The sequence below is a fragment of the Pristiophorus japonicus genome, chromosome 8, assembly GCF_044704955.1.
Source record: "Pristiophorus japonicus isolate sPriJap1 chromosome 8, sPriJap1.hap1, whole genome shotgun sequence".
Lineage (NCBI taxonomy): Eukaryota > Metazoa > Chordata > Chondrichthyes > Pristiophoridae > Pristiophorus > Pristiophorus japonicus.
Window position 1 is genome coordinate 2,249,996 of NC_091984.1, and position 26,943 is coordinate 2,276,938.

The 26,943-nt window shown below is 58.3% G+C and overlaps 1 protein-coding gene across 1 annotated transcript in view; it reads right to left on the minus strand.

The window, feature by feature from the left end:
• Window positions 1-26,943, minus strand: part of LOC139268363 (collagen alpha-1(XXIV) chain) — a 420,125-nt gene that overhangs the window by 118,534 nt on the left and 274,648 nt on the right. Inside the window, exons 28-31 of the mRNA XM_070886436.1 lie at window positions 5,636-5,689; window positions 2,639-2,683; window positions 2,477-2,521; window positions 1,247-1,300 (exon numbers count right to left, since the gene is read on the minus strand). Of these exons, the coding sequence (XP_070742537.1) occupies window positions 1,247-1,300; window positions 2,477-2,521; window positions 2,639-2,683; window positions 5,636-5,689 (198 nt within the window). The remainder of the gene's footprint in view (window positions 1-1,246; window positions 1,301-2,476; window positions 2,522-2,638; window positions 2,684-5,635; window positions 5,690-26,943) is intronic.

Sequence of the window (26,943 nt, forward strand, 5' to 3'; positions counted from 1 at the left end):
AACGAGTTCCGGCACCGCCCGTTTCCCCACCGCCTTGGGCACGCGCCGACCGAACACCCACCGGCGGTGACCCCGGCGAGGAATTTCCCCCCCCCCCCCCCCGTGAGCGATGCCGCTGCCGGCCGGTGTCACTGACAGTTTGCCCAGCGGTGCGCGGCACACGTCCGCCATTAAAGGGGAGGTGGCGCTGCCGGGTCGGGCCGCCGATCATGGCCGCGTGTTCGGCCGGGCCGCCAACAGGCAGCCTGGCAGCCCACCTCTTGGGTGCCGGAACGCTGGCCTTGCCGAAACCCTCCCTGTTGGCGCAGTGTTTGCCACTAAAATGGCGGCAGAGCTCGCAGCGGCCCTAACCTTAAAGCGATGGGGCAGGACGGTGTGACGGGTCAGCGCGGCACGGATGACTCAGACCGACGGCCGCACTTCCACCCCGCTGATGACTTCAACTCCGTTATAACCGGAAAAATAAATAGCGTCCTGAAATGTGCCGGATTATCCGCCCCATGCACTGACAAAACGTTAAGTGCGCCCATTTCGGGCAGGGGTTAATTTCGCCTCCATCGAGTACAAAAGCAAGGGAGTTATTCTAAACCTTTATCAATCACTGGTTCGGCCCCAGTTGGAGTATTGTGTCCAATTCTGGGCTCCACACTTTAGGGAGGATGCCAAGGCCTTGGAGAGGGTGCAGAGAGGATTTACCGGAATGGTCCCAGGGATGAGGGACTTCGGTTACATGGATAGACGGGAGAAGCTGGGGTTGTTCTCCTTGGAGCAGAGAAGGTTTGAGAGGAGATTTGATCGAGGTGTTCAAAATCCTGAAGGATTTTGATCGAGTAAATAAGGAGGACACTGCTCCCAGTGGCAGGAGGGTCGGTAACCAGAGGGACACAGATTGAAGGTAATCGGCAAAAGGACCAGAGGCGGAGATGGGGAGAGTTTATTTACCCAGTGAGTTGTTGTGATCGGGAACGCGCTGCCTGAAAGGGCGGTGGGAGCAGATTCAATAGTAACTTTCAAACGGGGAATTGGATCAATACTTGAAGGGGAAAGATTTGCCGGGCTGTGGGGAAAGAGCGGGGAGTGGGACTGATTGGATCGCTCTGTCACCGAGCCGGCACAGGAACGATGGGCCGAATGGTCTCCCGCTGTGCTGAAATATTCTGATCTTCATAAACAGGTGTACAATTAGACAGAGTGCAGTGAGCAAACTGCCCACCCCGGCAATTCTCACACTGAAGGTAAACTCAACTGGTTGTCCCGGCAATCCCAAGTCTCCTGTGCTCCCGGGGGTTCCTGTCAATCCCTGAAACACACAGAGCAAAGATGATTGGCGACGGTGTAGCAATGGACTTCGCAATACGCATTCCACTGCACTGTCAAAGCAACAGAGATGGTGAAGTACAGAGGGAGAATAAGTAAAGGAAATAGTCCAACAAAGTGCCATTAAAGTAATAAAGTCCAGTGTCAGCTGTGACTCAGTGGGTAGCACTCCCGCCTTGGAGTCAGAATGTTGTGGGTTCCAGTCCCACTCCAGGGACTGGAGCACAAAAATCCAGTGTACTCCAGTGCAGTGCTGAGGGAGTGCTGCACTGTCGGAGGGACAGTACTGAGGGAGCGCCGCACTGTGGGAGGGGCAGTACTGAGGGAGTGCCGCACTGTGGGAGGGGCAGTACTGAGGGAGTGCCGCACTGTCGGAGGGGCAGTATTGAGGGAGTGCTGCACTGTCGGAGGGGCAGTACTGAGGGAGTGCTGCACTGTCGGAGGGGCAGTACTGAGGGAGTGCTGCACTGTCGGAGGGGCAGTACTGAGGGAGTGCTGCACTGTCGGAGGGGCAGTACTGAGGGAGTGCCGCACTGTGGGAGGGGCAGTACTGAGGGAGTGCCGCACTGTCGGAGGGGCAGTACTGAGGGAGTGCTGCACTGTCGGAGGGGCAGTACTGAGGGAGTGCTGCACTGTCGGAGGGGCAGTACTGAGGGAGTGCCGCACTATCGGAGGGGCAGTACTGAGGGAGTGCTGCACTATCGGAGGGGCAGTACTGAGGGAGTGCTGCACCGTTGGAGAGGCAGTACTGAGGGAGTGCTGCACGACGGAGGGGCAGTACTGAGGGAGTGCTGCACTGTCGGAGGGGCAGTACTGAGGGAGAGCCGCACTATTGGAGGTGTCGTCTTTTGGTCGAGATGTTAAACCGAGGTCATGTCTGTCCTCTCCGGTGGACGGGAAAGATCCCGTGGCACTATTTTGAAGAAGATCGGGGAGTTATCCCCGGTGTCCTGGCCAATACTTATTCCTCAATGAACAGTAGAAATAGCAGATTATCTGGCCATTATCACATCGCTGTTCGCAGTAGCTGCATTACAACAGTGGCTGTAAAACGCTTTGGGACGTGCGGTGGCTGTGAAAGGCGCTATAGAAATGCAGGCCTTGCTTCTGTTCCTTTACATTGACAGATTTCGGTTTGCAATGCACAAAGTGTACTTACTGGAACCCCTGATACTCCCCGCTCCCCAGGATTCCCGGCTTTTCCCTGCAAGGCAGAATATAAATGAGCTTGGATGTTGCAGAAGGCACAGAATACATAACTCGGGATCTGGGGAGGGCCCAATGGGTTTATTCGCAAATCTTATCGATGCTTCACACTTACAATCAGTCCAGTTTCACCTTTCTTGCCAAGTTCAGCTCGTTCTCCCTGCAAAGCAAGCATAGCTTGATGGTGTGATTGATAAGCATGTCCTCCCGTGCTCGGAAGGGGAAATTAAATTTAACAATTGCAATAATTGCCCCCAGCACCACTGCGGGCATGTAGGAAATAAGAATTAGGAGCAGGAGGAGGCCATTCGGCCCCTCGAGCCTGTTACACAGGAGCAGGAGGAGGCCATTCAGCCCCTCGAGCCTGTTACACAGGAGCAGGAGGAGGCCATTCGGCCCCTCGAGCCTGTTACACAGGAGCAGGAGGAGGCCATTCGGCCCCTCGAGCCTATTACATAGGAGCAGGAGGAGGCCATTCGGCCCCTCGAGCCTGTTACACAGGAGCAGGAGGAGGCCATTCAGCCCCTCGAACCTGTTACACAGGAACAGGAGGAGATCCATTCAGCCCCTCGAGCCTGTTACACAGGAGCAGGAGGAGGCCATTCGGCCCCTCGAGCCTGTTACACAGGAACAGGAGGAGGCCCATTCAGCCCCTCGAGCCTGTTACACAGGAACAGGAGGAGGCCATTCAGCCCCTCGAGCTTGTTACACAGGAACAGGAGGAGGCCCATTCAGCCCCTCGAGCCTGTTACACAGGAACAGGAGGAGGCCCATTCAGCCTCTCGAGCCTGTTACACAGGAACAGGAGGAGGCCATTCAGCCCCTCGAGCCTGTTACACAGGAACAGGAGGAGGCCATTCAGCCCCAAGAGCCTGTTACACAGGAACAGGAGGAGGCCATTCAGCCCCTCGAGCCTGTTACACAGGAACAGGAGGAGGCCCATTCAGCCTCTCGAGCCTGTTACACAGGAACAGGAGGAGGCCATTCAGCCCCTCGAGCCTGTTACACAGGAACAGGAGGAGGCCATTCAGCCCCTCGAGCCTGTTACACAGGAACAGGAGGAGGTCCATTCAGCCCCTCGAACCTGTTACACAGGAACAGGAGGAGGCCATTCAGCCCCAAGAGCCTGTTACCATAGAAACAGGAGGAGGCCATTCAGCCCCTCGAGCCTGTTACACAGGAACAGGAGGAGGCCATTCAGCCCCTCGGGCCTGTTACACAGGAACAGGAGGCCATTCAGCCCCTCGAGCCTGTTACACAGGAACAGGAGGAGGCCATTCAGCCCCTCGAGCCTGTTACATAGAAACAGGAGGAGGCCATTCAGCCCCTCGAGCCTGTTACCATAGGAACAAGAGGAGGCCATTCAGCCCCTCAAGCCTGTTATATAGAAACAGGAGGAGGCCCATTCAGTCCCTCGAGCCTGTTACACAGGAACAGGAGGAGGCCATTCAGTCCCTCGAGCCTGTTACACAGGAACAGGAGGAGGCCCATTGAGCCCCTTGAGCCTGTTACACAGGAACAGGAGGAGGCCATTCAGCCCCTCAAGCCTGTTACACAGGAACAGGAGGAGGCCATTCAGCCCCTCGAGCCTGTTACACAGGAACAGGAGGAGGCCATTCAGCCCCTCAAGCCTGTTACACAGGAACAGGAGGAGGCCATTCAGCCCCTCGAGCCTGTTACACCGGAACAGGAGGAGGCCCATTCAGTCCCTCGAGCCTGTTACACAGGAACAGGAGGAGGCTCATTGAGCCCCTCGAGCCTGTTACACAGGGAACAGGAGGAGGCCCATTCAGCCCCTCGAGCCTGTTACACAGGAACAGGAGGCCATTTGGCCCCTTGAACCTGTTACACAGGAACAGGAAGAGACCATTCAGCCCCTCGAGCCTGTTACACAGGAACAGGAGGAGGCCCATTCAGCCCCTCGAGCCTGTTACACAGGAACAGGAGGCCATTTGGCCCCTCGAACCTGTTACACAGGAACAGGAGGCCATTTGGCCCCTCGAACCTGTTACACAGGAACAGGAGGAGGCCATTCAGCCCTTTGAACCTGTTCCGCCATTGAATTAGGTCACAGCTGATCTGTATCCAGCTCCTTGGTTCCGAATCTCTTCCCGAACAAAAATCGTTTGATTTCAGTCTTGAAATTTGCAATTGTCCCCCAGCACCCACAGCCTTTGGGGGGAGAGAGTTTCCGATTCCCACTGCCCTTTGTGTGAAGATGTGTTTCCTGACCATCACCCTGAACGGCCTGGCTCTGATTTTAAGGTGACGCCCCCTTGTTCTGGGCTCCCCCCACCAGAGGAAATGGTTTCTCCCGATCTACCCCACCTTACACACCTCAAATACCTTTATTCTTCTGTACTATGCCCCATCACTGATACCATTTTTAATCCTGTGGTATCTCTCGCTGTGTGCAAGTATTTCACAGCCTCATTGGACCAGCCGTCAATAACAGCCTTTACAAGGACTGCCACAACTCCCCTGGCGTACAGTTCTACTATTTACTTTAATTGCAGGGCTCCGGGGAAAGGACCTGGGGAGTGGGAGTGGGAACTGGATAAGAACATAACATATAGGAGCAGGAGCCGGCCATTCGGCCCCTCGAGCCTGCTCCGCCATTCAGTACGATCATGGCTGATCTTCCACCTCAACTCCACTTTCCCGCCCGATCCCCATATCCCTCGATGCACTCAGAATCCAGAAATCTATCAATAAGAACATAAGGAATAGGATAACCCGTGCTCCCCCGCATCACACCCCACCTCCATTCCCCCCCCCACTCCCCCATTTTCATCCCTTAAAATGAACTTTGTGAAATGTAGGTTGGCTACAAGTGAGATAATGAGCAACGTGAACATGGTGTTCAGCCTCTGGCTATTCATGTTGATACAGAGCGGAAGCACTGAAACGTCAGCTACCCAGGCAGGTTTCAGCATCGCATCCCCAACATTTCACACATCAGCCGTGATTTCCCCAGCTCAAGACACAACTGTTGAGGAAGCGCTATTTTCATCGACAACCAACGAGTTGAGGTCAAAGATCGGCGTGTTCATTTTGTGACTTCGCGTCACGTGAGATGGTGTTCCTGAAATGCAGCAATATAAATAATTACCTTGTTACCTGGGGGCCCTTGTTCTCCTGGGAGACCATCCAGACCTCGAGGCCCCTGAAAATAGTTACAGTAAATACCATTAAACACTGGATTTTCGGTTCTGCTCATTTCGGGGCGGTAATGGCGGCCAGGCGGTAAAGTTTGCGCCCGGGAACACTCAGCAAAATTGGCCAGCTGGGCCCAGAGTGTGGGGCGGGGGCGCTAAGGGAGGCGTTACACACCTCTCTTCGGGCGCTAGGCCAGCGGAGCAAGCGAAAATCCCGAGCCAAAGAGCAGACCTGGGGGCCGCTGTAAGAGATGGCTGGCGGGGTGGGGGGGGGCGACAGAAACCTGGAAAAATCCACCAAAAACATTCCCGATAAATAACTCTCGCCACCACAACACGAATCGCAATAAAAAAAACCCCAATCACGCTCACCTGAGGTGGACATCAATGACCTCACTGTGGCCGCGACAGCTCGGACCGCCCGCTTTCACAGGCGTTCCCAGCAGGGGGCGCTCTACGGAGCGCTACGGACCGGGCGCGAGCCAAAGATCGAGCCGGTGTCGCAACTCCGCCATTGCCACCCCTTCGGGGCGCTAACAGGGCCGGCAGAAAACTGAAAATGTAACCCTGCACCTCTTGCACTGTCTTTTCTGGGACACGTGGCTGGAAGGGTGAGTTACAGCCCTTCATACTTGTCTTACTTTCTGACTCGAGTGTATGAACGCAAAAATCCTATGTTGAAACAGCAAGGTTAGTAAAAAAAACTCCAAATAGACTCGCATTTACAGTGTGCTTATGATGTCCCACAAGTATCTCGAAGCAATGATGTCGAACAACAGTTTGCCTCAACGCGGTAAAGCACAGCGCTCCTGTGAGGCGCCTTGGGGCTTTTTGCTCCATCAACGGCGCTACATAAATTCAAGGTGCTGTTACTGTCGATGTAAGCAGACAAAATGTGACACCGAGCCACACAAGGAGATATTAGAACAGGTGACCAAAAGCTTGGTCGATGAGGTCGGTCTTAAGAAGCGTCTTAAAAAGAGGAGATTGAGATAGAGAGGCGGAGAGGTTTAGGGAGGGAGTTCCAGAGCTTGGGGCCCAGGCAGCTGGAGGCACGGCCGCCGATGGTGGAGCGATTATAATCAGGGGATGCTCAAGAGGGCAGAATTGGAGAAGTGCAGAGATCTCGGGTGTGGGGGGAGGGGGGGTGGGGAGGGTTGTACAGCTACAGAGGTTGTGAGGGTGAGAGACCATGGAGGGAATTTGAACACAAGGATGAGAATTTTGAAATCGAGGCGTTGCCGAACCGGGAACCAATGTCAATCGCTGAGCACAGGGGGTGATGGGTGAGTGGGACTGGGTGTGAGTTAGGACACGGGGCAGTGAGCACAGCGGGTGATGGGTGAGCGGGACTGGGTGTGAGTTAGGACACGGGGCAGTGAGCACAGGGGGTGATGGGTGAGCGGGACTTAGTGCGAGTTAGGACACGGAGCAGTGAGCACAGGGGGTGATGGGTGAGCGGGACTGGGTGTGAGTTAGGACACGGGGCAGTGAGCACAGGGGGTGATGGGTGAGCGGGACTTAGTGCGAGTTAGGACACGGGTCAGTGAGCACAGGGGGTGATGGGGGAACGGGACTGGGTGTGAGTTAGGACACGGGGCAGTGAGCACAGGGGGTGATGGGTGAGCGGGACTGGGTGTGAGTTAGGACACGGGGCAGTGAGCACAGGGGGTGATGGGGGAACGGGACTGGGTGTGAGTTAGGACACGGGGCAGTGAGCACAGGGGGTGATGGGTGAGCGGGACTGGGTGTGACTTAGGACACGGTCAGTGAGCACAGGGGGTGATGGGTGAGTGGGACTGGGTGTGAGTTAGGACACGGGTCAGTGAGCACAGGGGGTGATGGGTGAGTGGGACTGGGTGTGAGTTAGGACACGGGGTCAGTGAGCACAGGGGGTGATGGGTGAGTGGGACTGGGTGTGAGTTAGAACACGGGGCAATGAGCACAGTGGGTGATGGGTGAGCGGGACTGGGTGTGAGTTAGGACACGGGGCAGCGAGCACAGGGGGTGATGGGTGAACGGGACGGTGTGAGTTAGGACACAGGTCAGTGAGCACAGGGGGTGATGGGTGAGCGGGACTGGGTGTGAGTTAGGACACGGGGCAGTGAGCACAGGGGGTGATGGGTGAGTGGGACTCGGTGTGAGTTAGGACACGGGGCAGTGAGCACAGGGGGTGATGGGTGAGCGGGACTGGGTGTGAGTTAGGACACGGGGCAGTGAGCACAGGGGGTGATGGGTGAGTGGGACTGGGTGTGAGTTAGGACACGGGGCAGTGAGCACAGGGGGTGATGGGTGAGTGGGACTCGGTGTGAGTTAGGACACGGGGCAGTGAGCACAGGGGGTGATGGGGGAACGGGACTGGGTGTGAGTTAGGACACGGTCAGTGAGCACAGGGGGTGATGGGTGAGTGGGACTGGGTGTGAGTTAGGACACGGGTCAGTGAGCACAGGGGGTGATGGGTGAGTGGGACTGGGTGTGAGTTAGGACACGGGGTCAGTGAGCACAGGGGGTGATGGGTGAGTGGGACTGGGTGTGAGTTAGGACACGGGGCAGTGAGCACAGTGGGTGATGGGTGAGCGGGACTGGGTGTGAGTTAGGACACGGGGCAGCGAGCACAGGGGGTGATGGGTGAGCGGGACTGGGTGTGAGTTAGGACACGGGGCAGTGAGCACAGGGGGTGATGGGTGAACGGGACGGTGTGAGTTAGGACACAGGTCAGTGAGCACAGGGGGTGATGGGTGAGCGGGACTGGGTGTGAGTTAGGATACAGGGCAGTGAGCACAGGGGGTGATGGGTGAGTGGGACTCGGTGTGAGTTAGGACACGGGGCAGTGAGCACAGGGGGTGATGGGTGAGCGGGACTGGGTGTGAGTTAGGACACGGGGCAGTGAGCACAGGGGGTGATGGGTGAGTGGGACTCGGTGTGAGTTAGGACACGGGGCAGTGAGCACAGGGGGTGATGGGTGAGTGGGACTGGGTGTGAGTTAGGACTCGGGGCAGTGAGCACAGGGGGTGATGGGTGAGTGGGACTGGGTGTGAGTTAGGACACGGGGCAGTGAGCACAGGGGGTGATGGGTGAGTGGGACTGGGTGTGAGTTAGGACACGGGGCAGTGAGCACAGGGGGTGATGGGTGAGCGGGACTGGGTGTGAGTTAGGACACGGGGCAGTGAGCACAGAGGGTGATGGGTGAGTGGGACTGGGTGTGAGTTAGGACACGGGGCAGTGAGCACAGGGGGTGATGGGTGAGCGGGACTGGGTGCGAGTTAGGACACGGGGCAGTGAGCACAGGGGGTGATGGGTGAGTGGGACTGGGTGTGAGTTAGGACACGGTCAGTGAGCACAGGGGGTGATGGGTGAGTGGGACTGGGTGTGAGTTAGGACACGGGGCAGTGAGCACAGGAGGTGATGGGTGAGCGGGACTCGGTGTGAGTTAGGACACAGGTCAGTGAGCACAGGGGGTGATGGGTGAGTGGGACTGGGTGTGAGTTAGGACACGGGTCAGTGAGCACAGGGGGTGATGGGTGAGCGGGACTGGGTGTGAGTTAGGACACGGGGCAGTGAGCACAGGGGGTGATGGGTGAGCGGGACGGTGTGAGTTAGGACACGGGGCAGTGAGCACAGGGGGTGATGGGTGAACGGGACGGTGTGAGTTAGGACACGGGGCAGTGAGCACAGGGGGTGATGGGTGAGTGGGACTGGGTGTGAGTTAGGACACGGGGCAGTGAGCACAGGAGGTGATGGGTGAGCGGGACTGGGTGTGAGTTAGGACACGGGGCAGTGAGCACAGGGGGTGATGGGTGAGCGGGACTGGGTGTGAGTTAGGACACGGGTCAGTGAGCACAGGGGGTGATGGGTGAGTGGGACTGGGTGTGAGTTAGGACACGGGTCAGTGAGCACAGGAGGTGATGGGTGAACGGGACTGGGTGTGAGTTAGGACACAGGTCAGTGAGCACAGGGGGTGATGGGTGAGTGGGACTGGGTGTGAGTTAGGACACGGGGCAGTGAGCACAGTGGGTGATGGGTGAGCGGGACTGGGTGTGAGTTAGGACACGGGTCAGTGAGCACAGGAGGTGATGGGTGAGCGGGACTGGGTGTGAGTTAGGACACGGGGCAGTGAGCACAGTGGGTGATGGGTGAGCGGGACTGGGTGTGAGTTAGGACACGGGTCAGTGAGCACAGGAGGTGATGGGTGAGTGGGACTGGGTGTGAGTTAGGACACGGGTCAGTGAGCACAGGAGGTGATGGGTGAACGGGACTGGGTGTGAGTTAGGACACGGGGCAGTGAGCACAGGGGGTGATGGGTGAGTGGGACTGGGTGTGAGTTAGGACACGGGTCAGCGAGCACAGGGGGTGATGGGTGAGCGGGACTGGGTGTGAGTTAGGACAGGGGGCAGTGAGCACAAGGGGTGATGGGTGAGCGGGACTGGGTGTGAGTTAGGACACGGGTCAGTGAGCACAGGGGGTGATGGGTGAGTGGGACTGGGTGTGAGTTAGGACATGGGGCAGTGAACACAGGGGGTGATGGGTGAGCGGAACTGGGTGTGAGTTAGGACACGGGGCAGTGAGCACAGGGGGTGATGGGTGAGCGGGACTGGGTGTGAGTTAGGACACAGGGCAGTGAGCACAGGGGGTGATGGGTGAGTGGGACTGGGTGTGAGTTAGGACACGGGGCAGTGAGCACAGGAGGTGATGGGTGAACGGGACTGGGTGTGAGTTAGGACACGGGGCAGCGAGCACAGGGGGTGATGGGTGAGTGGGACTGGGTGTGAGTTAGGACACGGGGCAGTGAGCACAGAGGGTGATGGGTGAGTGGGACTGGGTGTGAGTTAGGACACGGGGCAGTGAGCACAGGGGGTGATGGGTGAGTGGGACTGGGTGTGAGTTAGGACACGGGGCAGTGAGCACAGGGGGTGATGGGTGAACGGGACTGGGTGTGAGTTAGGACACAGGTCAGTGAGCACAGGGGGTGATGGGTGAGTGGGACTGGGTGTGAGTTAGGACACGGGGTCAGTGAGCACAGGGGGTGATGGGTGAGTGGGAGTGGGTGTGAGTTAGGACATGGGGTCAGTGAGCACAGGGGGTGATGGGTGAGTGGGACTGGGTGTGAGTTAGGACACGGGGCAGTGAGCACAGGGGGTGATGGGTGAGTGGGACTGGGTGTGAGTTAGGACACGGGGCAGTGAGCACAGGGGGTGATGGGTGAGCGGGACTGGCTGTGATTTAGGACACGGGGCAGTGAGCACAGGGGGTGATGGGTGAGTGGGACTGGGTGTGAGTTAGGACACGGGGTCAGTGAGCACAGGGGGTGATGGGTGAGTGGGACTGGGTGTGAGTTAGGACACGGGTCAGTGAGCACAGGGGGTGATGGGTGAACGGGACTGGGTGTGAGTTAGGACACAGGTCAGTGAGCACAGGGGGTGATGGGTGAGTGGGACTGGGTGTGAGTTAGGACACGGAGTCAGTGAGCACAGGGGGTGATGGGTGAGTGGGACTGGGTGTGAGTTAGGACACGGGGTCAGTGAGCACAGGGGGTGATGGGTGAGTGGGACTGGGTGTGAGTTAGGACACGGGGCAGTGAGCACAGGGGGTGATGGGTGAGTGGGACTGGGTGTGAGTTAGGACACGGGGCAGTGAGCACAGGGGGTGATGGGTGAGCGGGACTCGGTGTGAGTTAGGACACGGGGCAGTGAGCACAGGGGGTGATGAGTGAGTGGGACTGGGTGTGAGTTAGGACACGGGGCAGTGAGCACAGGGGGTGATGGGTGAGCGGGACTCGGTGTGAGTTAGGACACAGGGCAGTGAGCACAGGGGGTGATGAGTGAGTGGGACTCGGTGCGAGTTAGGACACAGGTCAGTGAGCACAGGGGGTGATGGGTGAGCGGGACTGGGTGTGAGTTAGGACACGGGGCAGTGAGCACAGGCGGTGATGGGTGAGCGGGACTGGGTGTGAGTTAGGACACGGGGCAGTGAGCACAGGCGGTGATGGGTGAGCGGGACTGGGTGCGAGTTAGGACACGGGGCAGTGAGCACAGGGGGTGATGGGTGAGCGGGACTGGGTGTGAGTTAGGACACGGGGCAGTGAGCACAGGCGGTGATGGGTGAGTGGGACTGGGTGTGAGTTAGGACACAGTCAGTGAGCACAGGGGGTGATGGGTGAGTGGGACTGGGTGTGAGTTAGGACACGGGGCAGTGAGCACAGGGGGTGATGGGTGAGTGGGACTGGGTGTGAGTTAGGACACAGGGCAGTGAGCACAGGGGGTGATGAGTGAGTGGGACTCGGTGCGAGTTAGGACACAGGTCAGTGAGCACAGGGGGTGATGGGTGAGTGGGACTGGGTGTGAGTTAGGACACGGGGCAGTGAGCACAGGGGGTGATGGGTGAGCAGGACTGGGTGTGAGTTAGGACACGGGGCAGTGAGCACAGGGGGTGATGGGTGAGTGGGACTGGGTGTGAGTTAGGACACAGTCAGTGAGCACAGGGGGTGATGGGTGAGTGGGACTGGGTGTGAGTTAGGACACGGGGCAGTGAGCACAGGGGGTGATGGGTGAGTGGGACTGGGTGTGAGTTAGGACACAGGGCAGTGAGCACAGCGGGTGATGAGTGAGTGGGACTCGGTGCGAGTTAGGACACAGGTCAGTGAGCACAGGGGGTGATGGGTAAGTGGGACTCGGTGTGAGTTAGGACATGGGGCAGTGAGCACAGGGGGTGATGGGTGAGCGGGACTCGGTGCGAGTTAGGACATGGGGCAGTGAGCACAGGGGGTGATGGGTGAGCGGGACTCGGTGTGAGTTAGGATACGGGTCAGCGAGCACAGGGGTTGATGGGTGAGTGGGACTGGGTGCGAGTTAGGACACGGGGCAGTGAGCACAGGGGATGATGGGTGAGCGGGACTTGGTGTGAGTTAGGACACGGGTCAGTGAGCACAGGGGGTGATGGGTGAGCGGGACTCGGTGTGAGTTAGGACACGGGGCAGTGAGCACAGGGGGTGATGGGTGAGTGGGACTGGGTGTGAGTTAGGACATGGGGCAGTGAGCACAGGGGGTGATGGGTGAGTGGGACTGGGTGTGAGTTAGGACACGGGGCAGTGAGCACAGCGGGTGATGGGTGAGTGGAACTGGGTGTGAGTTAGGACACGGGGCAGTGAGCACAGGGGGGTGATGGGTGAGCGGGACTGGGTGCGAGTTAGGACATGGGGCAGTGAGCACAGGGGGTGAGGGGTGAGCAGGACTGGGTGTGAGTTAGGACACGGGGCAGTGAGCACAGGGGGTGATGGGTGAGCGGGACTGGGTGCGAGTTAGGACATGGGGCAGTGAGCACAGGGGGTGATGGGTGAGCGGGACTGGGTGTGAGTTAGGACACGGGGCAGTGAGCACAGGGGGTGATGGGTGAGCGGGACTGGGTGTGAGTTAGGACACGGGGCAGTGAGCACAGGGGGTGATGGGTGAGTGGGACTGGGTGTGAGTTAGGACACGGGGCAGTGAGCACAGGGGGTGATGGGTAAGCGGGACTGGGTGTGAGTTAGGACACGGGGCAGTGAGCACAGGGGGTGATGGGTGAGTGGGACTGGGTGTGAGTTAGGACACGGTCAGTGAGCACAGGGGGTGATGGGTGAGCGGGACTGGGTGTGAGTTAGGACACGGGGCAGTGAGCACAGGGGGTGATGGGTGAGTGGGACTCGGTGTGAGTTAGGACACGGGGCAGTGAGCACAGGGGGTGATGGGTGAGCGGGACTGGGTGTGAGTTAGGACACGGGGCAGTGAGCACAGGGGGTGATGGGTGAGTGGGACTGGGTGTGAGTTAGGACACGGGGCAGTGAGCACAGGGGGTGATGGGTGAGTGGGACTCGGTGTGAGTTAGGACACGGGGCAGTGAGCACAGGGGGTGATGGGTGAGCGGGACTGGGTGTGAGTTAGGACACGGGGCAGTGAGCACAGGGGGTGATGGGTGAGTGGGACTGGGTGTGAGTTAGGACACGGGGCAGTGAGCACAGGGGGTGATGGGTGAGTGGGACTGGGTGTGAGTTAGGACATGGGGCAGTGAGCACAGGGGGTGATGGGTGAGTGGGACTGGGTGTGAGTTAGGACACGGGGCAGTGAGCACAGGGGGTGATGGGTGAGCGGGACTGGGTGTGAGTTAGGACACGGGGCAGTGAGCACAGGGGGTGATGGGTGAGTGGGACTGGGTGTGAGTTAGGACACGGGGCAGTGAGCACAGGGGGTGATGGGTGAGCGGGACTGGGTGTGAGTTAGGACACGGGGCAGTGAGCACAGGGGGTGATGGGTGAGTGGGACTGGGTGTGAGTTAGGACACGGGGCAGTGAGCACAGGGGGTGATGGGTCAATGGGACTGGGTGTGAGTTAGGACACGGTCAGTGAGCACAGGGGGTGATGGGTGAGCGGGACTGGGTGTGAGTTAGGACACGGGGCAGTGAGCACAGGGGGTGATGGGTCAATGGGACTGGGTGTGAGTTAGGACACGGGGTCAGTGAGCACAGGGGGTGATGGGTGAGCGGGACTGGGTGTGAGTTAGGACACGGTCAGTGAGCACAGGGGGTGATGGGTGAGCGGGACGGTGTGAGTTAGGACACGGGGCAGTGAGCACAAGGGGTGATGGGTGAACGGGACGGTGTGAGTTAGGACACGGGGCAGTGAGCACAGGGGGTGATGGGTGAGTGGGACTGGGTGTGAGTTAGGACACGGGGCAGTGAGCACAGGAGGTGATGGGTGAGCGGGACTCGGTGTGAGTTAGGACACAGGTCAGTGAGCACAGGGGGTGATGGGTGAGTGGGACTGGGTGTGAGTTAGGACACGGGTCAGTGAGCACAGGGGGTGATGGGTGAGCGGGACTGGGTGTGAGTTAGGACACGGGGCAGTGAGCACAGGGGGTGATGGGTGAGCGGGACGGTGTGAGTTAGGACACGGGGCAGTGAGCACAGGGGGTGATGGGTGAGTGGGACTGGGTGTGAGTTAGGACACGGGGCAGTGAGCACAGGAGGTGATGGGTGAGCGGGACTGGGTGTGAGTTAGGACACGGGGCAGTGAGCACAGGGGGTGATGGGTGAGCGGGACTGGGTGTGAGTTAGGACACGGGTCAGTGAGCACAGCGGGTGATGGGTGAGTGGGACTGGGTGTGAGTTAGGACACGGGTCAGTGAGCACAGGAGGTGATGGGTGAACGGGACTGGGTGTGAGTTAGGACACAGGTCAGTGAGCACAGGGGGTGATGGGTGAGTGGGACTGGGTGTGAGTTAGGACACGGGGCAGTGAGCACAGTGGGTGATGGGTGAGCGGGACTGGGTGTGAGTTAGGACACGGGTCAGTGAGCACAGGAGGTGATGGGTGAGCGGGACTGGGTGTGAGTTAGGACACGGGGCAGTGAGCACAGTGGGTGATGGGTGAGCGGGACTGGGTATGAGTTAGGACACGGGTCAGTGAGCACAGGAGGTGATGGGTGAGTGGGACTGGGTGTGAGTTAGGACACGGGTCAGTGAGCACAGGAGGTGATGGGTGAACGGGACTGGGTGTGAGTTAGGACACGGGGCAGTGAGCACAGGGGGTGATGGGTGAGTGGGACTGGGTGTGAGTTAGGACACGGGTCAGCGAGCACAGGGGGTGATGGGTGAGCGGGACTGGGTGTGAGTTAGGACACGGGGCAGTGAGCACAGGGGGTGATGGGTGAGCGGGACTGGGTGTGAGTTAGGACACGGGTCAGTGAGCACAGGTGGTGATGGGTGAGTGGGACTGGGTGTGAGTTAGGACATGGGGCAGTGAACACAGGGGGTGATGGGTGAGCGGAACTGGGTGTGAGTTAGGACACGGGGCAGTGAGCACAGGGGGTGATGGGTGAGCGGGACTGGGTGTGAGTTAGGACACAGGGCAGTGAGCACAGGGGGTGATGGGTGAGTGGGACTGGGTGTGAGTTAGGACACGGGGCAGTGAGCACAGGAGGTGATGGGTGAACGGGACTGGGTGTGAGTTAGGACACGGGGCAGCGAGCACAGGGGGTGATGGGTGAGTGGGACTGGGTGTGAGTTAGGACACGGGGCAGTGAGCACAGGGGGTGATGGGTGAGTGGGACTGGGTGTGAGTTAGGACACGGGGCAGTGAGCAAGGACACAGGTCAGTGAGCACAGGGGGTGATGGGTGAGTGGGACTGGGTGTGAGTTAGGACACGGGGTCAGTGAGCACAGGGGGTGATGGGTGAGTGGGACTGGGTGTGAGTTAGGACACGGGGTCAGTGAGCACAGGGGGTGATGGGTGAGTGGGACTGGGTGTGAGTTAGGACACGGGGCAGTGAGCACAGGGGGTGATGGGTGAGTGGGACTGGGTGTGAGTTAGGACACGGGGCAGTGAGCACAGGGGGTGATGGGTGAGTGGGACTGGGTGTGAGTTAGGACACGGGTCAGTGAGCACAGGGGGTGATGGGTGAACGGGACTGGGTGTGAGTTAGGACACAGGTCAGTGAGCACAGGGGGTGATGGGTGAGTGGGACTGGGTGTGAGTTAGGACACGGGGTCAGTGAGCACAGGGGGTGATGGGTGAGTGGGACTGGGTGTGAGTTAGGACACGGGGTCAGTGAGCACAGGGGGTGATGGGTGAGTGGGACTGGGTTTGAGTTAGGACACGGGGCAGTGAGCACAGGGGGTGATGGGTGAGTGGGACTGGGTGTGAGTTAGGACACGGGGCAGTGAGCACAGGGGGTGATGGGTGAGCGGGACTGGGTGTGAGTTAGGACACGGGGCAGTGAGCACAGGGGGTGATGGGTGAGCGGGACTCGGTGTGAGTTAGGACACGGGGCAGTGAGCACAGGGGGTGATGAGTGAGTGGGACTGGGTGTGAGTTAGGACACGGGGCAGTGAGCACAGGGGGTGATGGGTGAGCGGGACTCGGTGTGAGTTAGGACACAGGGCAGTGAGCACAGGGGGTGATGAGTGAGTGGGACTCGGTGCGAGTTAGGACACAGGTCAGTGAGCACAGGGGGTGATGGGTGAGCGGGACTGGGTGTGAGTTAGGACACGGGGCAGTGAGCACAGGCGGTGATGGGTGAGCGGGACTGGGTGTGAGTTAGGACACGGGGCAGTGAGCACAGGCGGTGATGGGTGAGCGGGTCTGGGTGCGAGTTAGGACACGGGGCAGTGAGCACAGGGGGTGATGGGTGAGCGGGACTGGGTGTGAGTTAGGACACGGGGCAGTGAGCACAGGCGGTGATGGGTGAGTGGGACTGGGTGTGAGTTAGGACACAGTCAGTGAGCACAGGGGGTGATGGGTGAGTGGGACTGCGTGTGAGTTAGGACACGGGGCAGTGAGCACAGGGGGTGATGGGTGAGTGGGACTGGGTGTGAGTTAGGACACAGGGCAGTGAGCACAGGGGGTGATGAGTGAGTGGGACTCGGTGCGAGTTAGGACACAGGTCAGTGAGCACAGGGGGTGATGGGTGAGTGGGACTGGGTGTGAGTTAGGACACGGGGCAGTGAGCACAGGGGGTGATGGGTGAGCAGGACTGGGTGTGAGTTAGGACACGGGGCAGTGAGCACAGGGGGTGATGGGTGAGTGGGACTGGGTGTGAGTTAGGACACAGTCAGTGAGCACAGGGGGTGATGGGTGAGTGGGACTGGGTGTGAGTTAGGACACGGGGCAGTGAGCACAGGGGGTGATGGGTGAGTGGGACTGGGTGTGAGTTAGGACACAGGGCAGTGAGCACAGCGGGTGATGAGTGAGTGGGACTCGGTGCGAGTTAGGACACAGGTCAGTGAGCACAGGGGGTGATGGGTAAGTGGGACTCGGTGTGAGTTAGGACATGGGGCAGTGAGCACAGGGGGTGATGGGTGAGCGGGACTCGGTGTGAGTTAGGACATGGGGCAGTGAGCACAGGGGGTGATGGGTGAGCGGGACTCGGTGTGAGTTAGGACACGGGGCAGTGAGCACAGCGGGTGATGGGTGAGTGGAACTGGGTGTGAGTTAGGACACGGGGCAGTGAGCACAGGGGGTGATGGGTGAGCGGGACTGGGTGTGAGTTAGGACACGGGGCAGTGAGCACAGGGGGTGATGGGTGAGCGGGACTGGGTGTGAGTTAGGACACGGGTCAGTGAGCACAGGTGATGATGGGTGAGTGGGACTGGGTGTGAGTTAGGACATGGGGCAGTGAACACAGGGGTTGATGGGTGAGCGGAACTGGGTGTGAGTTAGGACACGGGGCAGTGAGCACAGGGGGTGATGGGTGAGCGGGACTGGGTGTGAGTTAGGACACAGGGCAGTGAGCACAGGGGGTGATGGGTGAGTGGGACTGGGTGTGAGTTAGGACACGGGGCAGTGAGCACAGGAGGTGATGGGTGAACGGGACTGGGTGTGAGTTAGGACACGGGGCAGCGAGCACAGGGGGTGATGGGTGAGTGGGACTGGGTGTGAGTTAGGACACGGGGCAGTGAGCACAGGGGGTGATGGGTGAGTGGGACTGGGTGTGAGTTAGGACACGGGGCAGTGAGCAAGGACACAGGTCAGTGAGCACAGGGGGTGATGGGTGAGTGGGACTGGGTGTGAGTTAGGACACGGGGTCAGTGAGCACAGGGGGTGATGGGTGAGTGGGACTGGGTGTGAGTTAGGACACGGGGTCAGTGAGCACAGGGGGTGATGGGTGAGTGGGACTGGGTGTGAGTTAGGACACGGGGCAGTGAGCACAGGGGGTGATGGGTGAGTGGGACTGGGTGTGAGTTAGGACACGGGGCAGTGAGCACAGGGGGTGATGGGTGAGCGGGACTGGGTGTGAGTTAGGACACGGGGCAGTGAGCACAGGGGGTGATGGGTGAGTGGGACTGGGTGTGAGTTAGGACACGGGGTCAGTGAGCACAGGGGGTGATGGGTGAGTGGGACTGGGTGTGAGTTAGGACACGGGTCAGTGAGCACAGGGGGTGATGGGTGAACGGGACTGGGTGTGAGTTAGGACACAGGTCAGTGAGCACAGGGGGTGATGGGTGAGTGGGACTGGGTGTGAGTTAGGACACGGGGTCAGTGAGCACAGGGGGTGATGGGTGAGTGGGACTGGGTGTGAGTTAGGACACGGGGTCAGTGAGCACAGGGGGTGATGGGTGAGTGGGACTGGGTTTGAGTTAGGACACGGGGCAGTGAGCACAGGGGGTGATGGGTGAGTGGGACTGGGTGTGAGTTAGGACACGGGGCAGTGAGCACAGGGGGTGATGGGTGAGCGGGACTGGGTGTGAGTTAGGACACGGGGCAGTGAGCACAGGGGGTGATGGGTGAGCGGGACTCGGTGTGAGTTAGGACACGGGGCAGTGAGCACAGGGGGTGATGAGTGAGTGGGACTGGGTGTGAGTTAGGACACGGGGCAGTGAGCACAGGGGGTGATGGGTGAGCGGGACTCGGTGTGAGTTAGGACACAGGGCAGTGAGCACAGGGGGTGATGAGTGAGTGGGACTCGGTGCGAGTTAGGACACAGGTCAGTGAGCACAGGGGGTGATGGGTGAGCGGGACTGGGTGTGAGTTAGGACACGGGGCAGTGAGCACAGGCGGTGATGGGTGAGCGGGACTGGGTGTGAGTTAGGACACGGGGCAGTGAGCACAGGCGGTGATGGGTGAGCGGGTCTGGGTGCGAGTTAGGACACGGGGCAGTGAGCACAGGGGGTGATGGGTGAGCGGGACTGGGTGTGAGTTAGGACACGGGGCATTGAGCACAGGCGGTGATGGGTGAGTGGGACTGGGTGTGAGTTAGGACACAGTCAGTGAGCACAGGGGGTGATGGGTGAGTGGGACTGCGTGTGAGTTAGGGCACGGGGCAGTGAGCACAGGGGGTGATGGGTGAGTGGGACTGGGTGTGAGTTAGGACACAGGGCAGTGAGCACAGGGGGTGATGAGTGAGTGGGACTCGGTGCGAGTTAGGACACAGGTCAGTGAGCACAGGGGGTGATGGGTGAGTGGGACTGGGTGTGAGTTAGGACACGGGGCAGTGAGCACAGGGGGTGATGGGTGAGCAGGACTGGGTGTGAGTTAGGACACGGGGCAGTGAGCACAGGGGGTGATGGGTGAGTGGGACTGGGTGTGAGTTAGGACACAGTCAGTGAGCACAGGGGGTGATGGGTGAGTGGGACTGGGTGTGAGTTAGGACACGGGGCAGTGAGCACAGGGGGTGATGGGTGAGTGGGACTGGGTGTGAGTTAGGACACAGGGCAGTGAGCACAGCGGGTGATGAGTGAGTGGGACTCGGTGCGAGTTAGGACACAGGTCAGTGAGCACAGGGGGTGATGGGTAAGTGGGACTCGGTGTGAGTTAGGACATGGGGCAGTGAGCACAGGGGGTGATGGGTGAGCGGGACTCGGTGTGAGTTAGGACATGGGGCAGTGAGCACAGGGGGTGATGGGTGAGCGGGACTCGGTGTGAGTTAGGACACGGGGCAGTGAGCACAGCGGGTGATGGGTGAGTGGAACTGGGTGTGAGTTAGGACACGGGGCAGTGAGCACAGTGGGGTGATGGGTGAGCGGGACTGGGTGCGAGTTAGGACATGGGGCAGTGAGCACAGGGGGTGAGGGGTGAGCAGGACTGGGTGTGAGTTAGGACACGGGGCAGTGAGCACAGGGGGTGATGGGTGAGCGGGACTGGGTGCGAGTTAGGACATGGGGCAGTGAGCACAGGGGGTGATGGGTGAGCGGGACTGGGTGTGAGTTAGGACACGGGGCAGCGAGCGCAGGGGGTGATGGGTGAGCGGGACTGGGTGTGAGTTAGGACACGGGGCAGTGAGCAAAGGGGGTGATGGGTGAGTTGGACTGGGTGTGAGTTAGGACACAGGTCAGTGAGCACAGGGGGTGATGGGTGAGCGGGACTGGGTGTGAGTTAGGACACGGAGCAGCGAGCACAGGGGGTGATGGGTGAGTGGGACTGGGTGTGAGTTAGGACACGGTCAGTGAGCACAGGGGGTGATGGGTGAGTGGGACTGGGTGTGAGTTAGGACACGGGTCAGTGAGCACAGCGGGTGATGGGTGAGTGGGACTGGGTGTGGGTTAGGACACGGGGCAGTGAGCACAGGGGGTGATGGGTGAGTGGGACTGGGTGTGAGTTAGGACACGGGGCAGTGAGCACAGGGGGTGATGGGTGAGCGGGACTCGTTGTGAGTTAGGACACGGGGCAGCGAGCACAGGAGGTGATGGGTGAGCGGGACTGGGTGTGAGTTAGGACACGGGGCAGTGAGCACAGCGGGTGATGGGTGAGCGGGTCTGGGTGTGAGTTAGGACACGGGGCAGTGAGCACAGGGGGTGATGGGTGAGCGGGACTGGGTGTGAGTTAGGACACGGGGCAGTGAGCACAGGAGGTGATGTGTGAGCGGGACTGGGTGTGAGTTAGGACACAGGTCAGTGAGCACAGGGGGTGATGGGTGAGTGGGACTGGGTGTGAGTTAGGACACGGGGCAGTGAGCACAGGGGGTGATGGGTGAGTGGGACTGTGTGTGAGTTAGGACACGGGGCAGTGAGCACAGGAGGTGATGGGTGAGCTGGACTGGGTGTGAGTTAGGACACAGGGCAGCGAGCACAGGGGGTGATGGGTGAGCGGGACTGTTTGTGAGTTAGGACACGGGGCAGTGAGCACAGGGGGTGATGGGTGAGCGGGACTGGGTGTGAGTTAGGACACGGGGCAGTGAGCACAGGGGGTGATGGGTGAGCGGGACTCGGTGCGAGTTAGGACACGGGGCAGCAAGCATAGGGGGTGATGGGTGAGTGGGACTGGGTGTGAGTTAGGACATGGTGCAGTAAACACAGGGGGTGATGGCTGAGCGGAACTGGATGCGAGTCAGGACATGTGGCAGTGAGCACAGGGGGTGATGGGTGAGCGGGACTGGGTGTGAGTTAGGACACGGTCAGTGAGCACAGGGGGTGATGGGTGAGCGGGACTGGGTGCGAGTTAGGACACGGGGCAGCGAGCACATGGGGTGATGGGTGAGCGGGACTGGGTGTGAGTTAGGACACGGTCAGTGAGCACAGGGGGTGATGGGTGAGCGGGACTGGGTGTGAGTTAGGACACGGGGCAGTGAGCACAGGGGGTGATGGGTGAGTGGGACTGGGTGTGAGTTAGGACACGGGGCAGTGAGCACAGGGGGTGATGGGTGAGCGGGACTGGGTGTGAGTTAGGACACGGGGCAGTGAGCACAGGGGGTGATGGGTGAGCGGGACTGGGTGTGAGTTAGGACACGGGGCAGTGAGCACAGGGGGTGATGGGTGAGCGGGACTGGGTGTGAGTTAGGACACGGGGCAGTGAGCACAGGAGGTGATGGGGGAGCGGGACTGGGTGTGAGTTAGGACACAGGTCAGTGAGCACAGGGGGTGATGGGTGAGTGGGACTGGGTGTGAGTTAGGACACGGGGCAGTGAGCACAGGGGGTGATGGGTGAGCGGGACTGGGTGTGAGTTAGGACACGGGGCAGCGAGCACAGGAGGTGATGGGTGAGCGGGACTGGGTGTGAGTTAGGACACAGGGCAGCGAGCACAGGGGGTGATGGGTGAGCGGGACTGGGTGTGAGTTAGGAAACGGGGCAGTGAGCACAGGGGGTGATGGGTGAGCGGGACTGGGTGTGAGTTAGGACACGGGGCAGTGAGCACAGGGGGTGATGGGTGAGCGGGACTGGGTGTGAGTTAGGACACAGGGCAGCGAGCACAGGGGGTGATGGGTGAGCGGGACTGGGTGTGAGTTAGGACACGGTCAGTGAGCACAGGGGGTGATGGGTGAACGGGACTGGGTGTGAGTTAGGACACGGGGCAGTGAGCACAGGGGGTGATGGGTGAGTGGGACTGGGTGTGAGTTAGGACACGGGGCAGTGAGCACAGGGGGTGATGGGTGAGTGGGACTCGGTGTGAGTTAGCGCATCCCGGGACTGGATTTTCCAATGTGAAATTTCGCGCATGCGCAAAACTTTAAACGGGCCGCGCATCCTCTTAAAGGGGCCATGCATCCCCCCCAAAAAAAATTGGGGGATGATTGCCCTTCAACGAGCGACTCAATGAGATTTCTCCCCCATTCACCTGACCACACTCCCTCATAACTTTGAACGTCTCTGTCAGATCTCCTTCTCCAACTCCTGCGGCAGCTTTCCATGTTAACGCGCTCGCCACAAAGGGTCCTCTTCATGCAGCGCCGGGGACAATCGGCAACTGGCGGAGGAACCCACCTCATGCTCCATTCATTTAAAATGGGATAGAAATTTGGGCAGCTTCCAGTATGGACACAGGCCATTCCCTGCCCATGGAATCTCACAGCACAGCAGGAGCCCATTGGTCCTATTGAACCTGTGCCAGCTCTGTGAAAGAGCGATCCGATTAGTCCCACTCCGTCCTGCTCTCTTTCCCCAGAGCCCTCAAACATTCCCGTTTTAATTAGACTTCTCATGCCCCGTTGTGAAATTGATTATTGAATCTGCTTCTATCCACTTGAGAAAAGATCATCATCCTCCCGCTGGCCTTTTTTTTTTGCCGATTCCCTAAGATCTCCTTGCCTAAGGGAGTGCAACCAAAGTTCACCAGACTGATTCCTGGGATGGGGCGATTGTCCTATGAGGAGAGATTGAGTAGGCCAGGCCTATATTCTCTAGAGTTTAGAAGAATGAGAGGTGATCTCACTGAAACATATAAAATTCTTACAGGGTTTGACAGGGTAGATGCAGGGAGGATGTTTCCCCCGAGCTGGGGAGTCGAGAACCAGGGGTCACAGTCTCAGAATAAGGGGGTGGCCATTTAGGACTGAGATGAGGAGAACTTTCTTCACTCGCAGGGTGGTGAATCTCTGGACTGTGGAGGCTCAGTCGTTGAGTATATTCAAGGCTGAGATCGATAGATTTTGGCCACTAAGAGAATTTAGCGATATGGGGATCGGACAGGAAAGTGGAGTTGAGGTCAAAGATCAACCGTGATCTCATTGGATGGCGGAGCAGGCTCGAGGGGCCGAATGGCCTACTCCTGTTTCTCATGTTCTTATGTACCTTAAATCTGTGTCCTCTGGTTACCAACTCTCCATTCAGTGGAGACAGTTTCTCCTTATTTACTCTATCAAAACCCTATATAATTTTGAACACCTCCATCAAATCTTCCCCTTACCCTCAGATCTAAGGAGAACAATCCCAATTTCTCCAGCCCCTCCACAGGACTAAAGCCCCACGTTCCTGGTACCATTCTGGTAAATCTCCTCTGCACTGTCTCCAAGGCCCAATTTTCCCCTGTGTGCCGAGTCCAATTCATTCCTGACACCGAGAATGGGAAAACTGACCATTCGATGTTCTTATCAAAAAAAAGCTTTAAAAAAAACATTTCTTCTTGGGATATGGGGGATACTGGAAACAGACACGTTGCTTTGAAAAACTGGTGTTGTCACCCGTAGCAGGGAGTGATCGCCATGGTCTGATATCAGCAGCTCAGCCCTTGGTCGCACTGAGAACTGAGTCCATGGCCGAGAGGATATCACGTCGGGAGTGGCTGAATGGCCTGCAGCTCCTTTCTCTGGAGAAGAGGAGGCCGAGGGGGTGACAAATCATCTGGAATTTTTTGAGGCTGTAACTAGTCGAGTGGACAAGGGAGAACCAGTGGATGTTGTGTATTTGGACTTTCAAAAGACTTTTGACAAGGTCCCTCCACAAGAGATTAGTGTGCAAAATCAAAGCACATGGTATTGGGGGTAATGTACTGACGTGGATAGAGAACTGGTTGGCAGACAGGAAGCAGAGAGTTGGGATAAACGGGTCCTTTTCAGAATGGCAGGCAGTGACTAGTGGGGTACCGCAGGGCTCAGTGCTGGGACCCCAGCTCTTTACAATATACATTAATGATTTAGATGAAGGAATTGAGTGTAATATCTCCAAGTTTGCAGATGACACTAAGCTGGGTGGCGGTGTGAGCTATGAGGAGGACGCTAAGAGGCTGCAGGGTGACTTGGACAGGTTAGGTGAATGGGAAAATGCATGGCAGATGCAGTATAATGTGGATAAATGTGAGGTTATCCATTTTGGGGGCAAAAACACAAAAAGGCAGAATATTATCTGAATGGTGGCAGATTAGGAAAAGGGGAGGTGCAACGAGACCTGGGTGTCATGGTACATCAGTCACTGAAAGTTGGCATGCAGGTACAGCAGGCAGTGAAGAAGGCAAATAGTATGTTGGCCTTCATAGCGAGGGGATTTGAGTATAGGAGCAGGGAGGTCTTACTGCAGTTGTACAGGGCCTTAGTGAGATCACACCTGGAATATTGTGTTCAGTTTTGGTCTCCTAATCTGAAGAAGGACGTTCTTGCTATTGAGGGAGTGCAGCGAAGGTTCACCAGACTGATTCCCGGGATGGCTGGACTGACATATGAGGAGAGACTGGATCGACTGGGCCTTTATACATTGGAGTTTAGAAGGATGAGAGTTGATCTTATAGAAACATATAAAATTCTGACGGGACTGGACAGGTTAGATGCGGGAAGAATGTTCCCGATGTTGGGGAAGTCCAGAACCAGGGGACACAGCCTTAGGATGAGGTGTAGGCCATTTAGGACTGAGATGAGAAGCTTCTTCACTCAGAGAGTTGTGAACCTGTGGAATTCTCTACCACAGAATGTTGTTGAGGCCAGTTCAATGGATACATTCAAGAGGGAGTTAGATGTGGCCCTTATGGCTAAGGGGATCAAGGGGTATGGAGAGAAGCAGGAAAGGGGTACTGAGGGAATGATCAGCCATGATCTTATTGAATGGTGGTGCAGGCTCGAAGGGCCGAATGGCCTACTCCTGCACCTATTTTCTATGTTTCTATGACCAAATAGAGGCCTCCAAGATCATGAATGGGTTCGACAGGATTTGGCGTAAAGAAGATGCTTCGACGAGTCGGGGGTGGAGGGTGTGGGGGAGACTAGAACTAGGGGCCATCAATATCAGACAGTCACTAATAAACCCAATGGGGAATTCAGGAGAAACTTCTTTACCCAGAGAGGGGTGAGAATGTGGAACTCACTGCCACAGGGAGGGGTTGAGGCGAATAGTATCAATGTATTTAAGGGGAAGCTGGATAAACACATGAGGGAGAAAGGAATAGAAGGATATGGGGATAGGGTGAGATGGAGAGGGGTGGGAGGGGGCTGGTGTGGAGCATAAACCCCGGCACGGAGCGGTGGGACATAAACCCCGGCACGGAGCGGTGGGGCATAAACCCCGGCACGGAGCGGTGGGGCATAAACCCCGGCACGGAGCGGTGGGGCATAAACCCCGGCACGGAGCGGTGGGGCATAAACCCCGGCACGGAGCGGTGGGGCATAAACCCCGGCACGGAGCGGTGGGCCCAATGGTCTGTTTCTGGGCTGTAAATACTTTGTAACTTGCTAGGCCACTTCAAGGGGCATTTAGAGTGTTAGACTGGTGTCAAACTCAGGCTAACTAGATAGGTTCCCTTCCCCGTAGAACCTGAATGCACAGTTGGGGCCTGAAATTGGTGGACATACCGTCCGCGGATCGCCCACCATCGCCAAATTGATCAAAAAATACCCACATACCGCCCAGCGGGAAATTCACCAGCGACATACCGCCGGGCGTTGCCCACACGGAGCACCCTACTGACCCCAAAGGTCCGACATTGGTCACAGACCACCAACATACCACCGGAGCTGCACACTGTCTGAAAAACGGAGGTTTTATGCCGAAGGTATGTCGGCGAGGTGTAAACTACAATACTCCTCCCCCACCACCACCACACCCCCTCAGCGATCTATTCCCCCAGCGATCTCGTCCTCCCATCCTCAGAGATCCAAACCTCCCCCCACGGAGATCTAACCTCCCCAAGATTGAGTGCTCCCCCAGCGATCTATTTCTCCCCCCACTCCCAGCGATCTATTCCTCTCCGCAGTGATCCATTCTCTCCGCACCCCCCCCCACAACACCCCGAGAGATCTATTCCAACCCCCCCGAGAAAAACATGAAAATAAATAAACAACAACAATAAACGTTATTCACACAACAGCCCAAGCATTACAAATGAATCAAAAAACCCTGCACACGTGTGGGATGGAGGTCGATGTCAGAGCGCGCGTGCGCAGAACGCAGGACGCGAAGAGCCCCGAGTCCCAGACACCTTACCCTGCCCCGCCAGAGCAGCCCGTCTATCCGTCGCACTCCACTGATGCACCAATGTTGCCAGCACTCCGCCCCAGCGGTACCCGGCGGTGACGACTGACTGACCACCGCGAGACTGCCGACAATTGGGCGGGCCACCGATTCCGACCCCTTGGAATTTTAAGGCAATCCATCTTTTTTCCCCCA